Raw genomic sequence first — 4693 nt, forward strand, 5'->3', positions numbered from 1 at the left:
ATCTCTGTACTGTGTTCGGAAGGTTGCAGAGTCTTATACTACTTGCACGTAAAATGCAATGGGTGGTGTTCTCCACACCAGTCATATTTGAAGGCTATACAGATTCTGTCCTGAATTTGTGCTGCATAAACCACCCCCTGCTTAATCATCTTCATCCATGTTCATACGCCTTACGTTTTTGTGAAATAATTGTGACTTCAGATAAAATTTCAAAAAGCATTTTCTGAAAATAATTTCACTAAATGTGCCCCAATTTGCAAATCCGTTGGGTAGGGAATGTCTTGCTGCTCTGAATCTTCCCTGATGACGCTTGGAATGTTGGCTGGTTCACTTTTATGCACATGGCTCTGACATCTCATTCACTAGTTGCCTCCTATCTTCCATCTCATTTTTTTGATACGTCTTTTGCATCTTTTTTATCCAATTATGTCTGACTTGAGTGACATGCACTGATATATACTTTTATAATGTGTTATTGTCCAGTCCATGTGAGATGAAATTGGTCTTGATGTTGGGAAAATACTTGTTCCATGATGCCTTTTTATAGGTGCTGCACAGAGAATGCAACTATGTAAATGGTACAATGGTAAATGTTACTTATATTGTGCTTTTCTAGTCTTCCAATCACTCAAGGTGCTTTTACACTACATGTTACATTGATACACTCATTCACACACTGATGGAACTGACCTAAGTGCTCATTTACAATCGGGATCTATGCATTCATACCAGCAATTTGGGGCTCACTAAGACACTGAGGCCAACTCAAAGATCTGGCTAGCTCTATGATTTCCTGAGTAGTTAAGTGAAAAGGCAACTACTACTATACTACTACTTATTATGATCAGCATGCAGCTTTGTAAAAATGCTCAGCACAGATCCTGATGTTGGACTGAGCGGTGAAGTATGGACAACTTTTATTTCTTAAGCTGTTATGAAATCATTCTTTTTGATGCATGACAAGTGTTTAGGCATACAGATTCATTTTTCCTATAAGTTGTACATTTGATACATGTAGAATAAATGTCCTGCCTTGCGGGCACATTTCTGTAGCCTAATGAGGCAAGTTACTACACTGATATCAGAATAAGGAAGCCCAGATTAGTAGGTTTTTGTTTTAAATATTGATATCCAAATAAAGATGTTATTATGTTCAAGTTGAGAATTTCCAACCCTGCACGTTCACTGCTCTGTTGAGAACACTGAGAGTGAACAACAATAATAATATTAAAAGTTGCAGGATGCAAAAAGAGACATTTAAGGCAGAAGACTCTGAAAGGTGCTGTGGGGCTGAGGGGAGCTGCAGAGTTGTGTGATTAATCTCTGTGGGTTCATACAAGGAACCATTAATTCATCATTTTCAGCAGTCCAACTTTGCCGCTCTCTAAAAATGTATGAGAAGCACTGGTCTCCAACCTGCATGTTACATTTTGCTCATGTCACATTGTGATTATCAGAAAAGCCCTGTTTCTCTGCAGCTTGAACCTCTCATGTCTTTAGCAGCATCTGAAGGACATGAGACAATGGCATGATATAAAACATAGCAAGACCAGTCTGATTATTCTTTCTTTTCTCTAATTGCTTTTTTTATGTTATTTTTAATGGATCCGAGTCTCATGGCCTGATGTGCAGAGCCACAGAAGTACAAGTGTTCATGCAATGTACCTACCAGCACGGGGGGTGTTCGTTTTTATCCTGGAAATCACATCCTGTGGCAACTGATTCAGTCATTTATCTGGAAGGAGGACTTGTGTGGGAGTGTGTGAGTGCGTGTGTGTGTGTGTGTGTGTGCGTGTGTGTGCGTGTGTGTGTGTGTGTGTGTGTGTGTGTGTGTGTGTGTGTGTGTGTGTGTGTGTATAAGTGTTGGAGGCAGGAAGAAGAATGTGACAAGACACTATAAACAGACATTACAGAAACAAACAGTGGGTGTCACAGCTTTAATTGCGACTTCTTTTACACCGCTCGCCTGTGCCCCTGCCCTTTCAGTCCAACATGGCTATGCCAACTGGAGCAGTTTGATGTTCAGTGTCATGTGAACCTTCCGATTGAGAGACGACCGACTAAGATGACTTATATTTTTTATTCTACTACTGCTCTGCTCTTGAGCTGAAGCTGAATCTGTAAATGATACATGCACACTTTGCATACTGCACACAGGGCCAGGAGGAATTATGGGTAAAGTATCTGGTCAGTCTTGCAGATCAGGCACATGGATGTATGGGTGTGCACTCATCTATGCTGTCTGTGGAAGATTGTTGGCTCATGATTGCTGGCTCAGATCAAACACGGTTTAGGAGGGCAAGAAGGGAGGCAATAGAGCAAAGTCCACCGCAAACATTAAAAGAACAAAAATAAAAGGACATATATGAATAATATTTGCATGCTGTAAGGGTTGTCAGTAGAGAGACAGTGTGTCTGTTTCCACCTTTGGCTTCATGAAGGGCCTATTGAATGTGTTGAGGCATAGGGATAGATCTTCATCTAATGGCAAAGTGGCTGGTGTTTTATTTCTTATAATTAAAAATTGTCCTTGAAAATAAAAGACAACTGAGCCCTAATTAAACTGACCTTCAGCGCAGAAGCTGCAGCATTAACACATAATTCTACATAAGAAACTCACTGTGAGATTTTCTATTTCTCAGCATAGATTAAAAAATATGCACTGACATTTGAAACTCTCTGTGTCGATTGATTATCATCATAATTGTAGGTGAACTTCCTGAATAACAATGGACTGTTAATTAACGTCCTGATAATGTTGAGATGCAGACCGGTCCATGTGCAGCAGAAAGGGCATGAATTGGATGTCTTGCAGAATTAGCGCGTGTGCGCATGAGGTGGATACAAAAGGAAACATTAATTATCTATGCAGGTTCAACTGATCTTTATTAGTCTCATATACAACAGGCAAACTGATGATCAATTGTGAGATACAAAAGAAAAGTTTGTGCGTAAAACTGACTTTTGTGCAATTAATTAGGTGCACACAGCGTGCTCACCAAACTTTTGATGAAACATTTGAATTAGCCATTTCACATCTCTCGTGTCCATGGAAGCATCCTTTACTATTTTCTCCCCTACACCTCGCCATTAATCATCATTCTCCCATTTAAACAGAGCTGAACAATGTTCACAAATGCGCCAATTAAACGGTTGAGTACATTGGTTGAATATAGGTTGAATATGTTGGAGATGTATTTCCTATATGATTCAGTGTGAGTGTTACAGTCGTGACGTCAGGAGCAAAGAGCATCAGTCAGTGAGCGGAGAAGCGGATAGGCAGGACACAACCTGTGCCAGAGCGCATCGTTCCAAACTTCTCCAGCACAGTCCAAGAGCACGGAGCAAAAACAAAAACATCAGTGAGAGATCATCGGGGGAGCAATGAACAACAATTCAATCAATTCAAACACGAGCCCGCCGCGGGTCGGCGGCTCCGGGACGGTGGATCATGAACTCATTATCACATCCACTTTCGGGACGCTTCTTTCTGTTGTTTACATCATCGGAGTGTCGGGGAATGTGTACACGCTGGTGGTGATGTGTCACTCGATCCGCTTCGCCACTTCTATGTATATCTCCATCATTAACCTGGCTCTGGCGGACCTCCTCTATCTCTCCACCATCCCCTTCGTGGTGTCTACATACTTTCTAAAGGACTGGTACTTCGGGGATGTGGGCTGCAGAATCCTGCTCAGCCTGGACCTCCTCACCATGCACGCTAGCATCTTTACACTCACCGTCATGTGCACGGAGCGCTATCTGGCCGTGACTAAGCCGCTGGACACGGTGAGACGCTCCAAGAGTTACCGAAAAGGTTTGGCGTGGGGTGTCTGGCTGCTTTCTCTGTTCCTTACTTTGCCCATGATGATAATGGTCGCACAGACCACTAAGAAGACGCCGGATGGGGGTGTCAAGAGGATGTGCGCACCCACCTGGGCACCCCTGGCGTATAAAGTGTACGTGACTGTCCTGTTTGGCACCAGCATCATGGCACCGGGACTCGTAATCGGTTACCTGTACGTCAAGTTAGCCCGCACTTATTTAGAGTCTCAGCGCAACTGTGTGATCAGCAGAGGCGGAAATAAGCGATCACCCAAGCAGAAAGTTTTGATCATGATTTTCACCATCGTGTTGGTGTTTTGGGCATGTTTCCTGCCGTTCTGGATCTGGCAGCTGTTGCCTCTCTATCACACCAAGCCCCTGAGCCTGGCCTCGCAGACGCACACCTGCATCAACTACCTGGTGGCGAGCCTAACGTACAGCAACAGTTGCATTAACCCTTTCCTCTACACACTCCTCACCAAGAACTACAGGGAGTACCTGAAGAACAGGCACAGGAGTTTCTACAGGTACACGTCCTCTTTTAAGCAGCGGCCGCCCAGCCTCTACTCGTGGGGGAAGTCTGCGTCCTCCAGCAATCAGTTTGAGTTCAACTCCGAGACGCTGGTCATGGGGACACTAAAGTGACTTTCGAAGCGCGTGGGAAAGAAGCGAAAGCGTTTGGAACAGCAATAGGTAGGTGCCAACCTCTCCATTACGCACTGGTCAGTGCAACACCGTTCTTTAAACTTGCACACTGGTGACAAAAGTTACAGACTTTCTCACTGTTAATCTTTCCACGTGGATTATTTTCAAGCAACACTGTTCTCCTGTCTTCATACAATCCCTTCAGGTGAGAGGAGAATGTACG

At 43.5% G+C, this 4693-nt stretch overlaps 1 protein-coding gene across 1 annotated transcript; it reads left to right on the forward strand.

The window, feature by feature from the left end:
• The first annotated feature begins 3384 nt into the window (after positions 1-3384).
• Positions 3385-4470, forward strand: LOC138593817 (urotensin-2 receptor). The gene has a single exon (XM_069664900.1). The coding sequence runs from the start codon at positions 3385-3387 to the stop codon at positions 4468-4470; it is 1086 nt and encodes a 361-aa protein (XP_069521001.1).
• The last annotated feature ends 223 nt before the right edge of the window (positions 4471-4693 follow it).

This window comes from Semicossyphus pulcher, unplaced genomic scaffold (genome assembly GCF_022749685.1).
Source record: "Semicossyphus pulcher isolate SPU_LCO1_2020_fin unplaced genomic scaffold, fSemPul1.0.p SCAF_16, whole genome shotgun sequence".
Taxonomy (NCBI): Eukaryota; Metazoa; Chordata; class Actinopteri; order Labriformes; family Labridae; genus Semicossyphus; species Semicossyphus pulcher.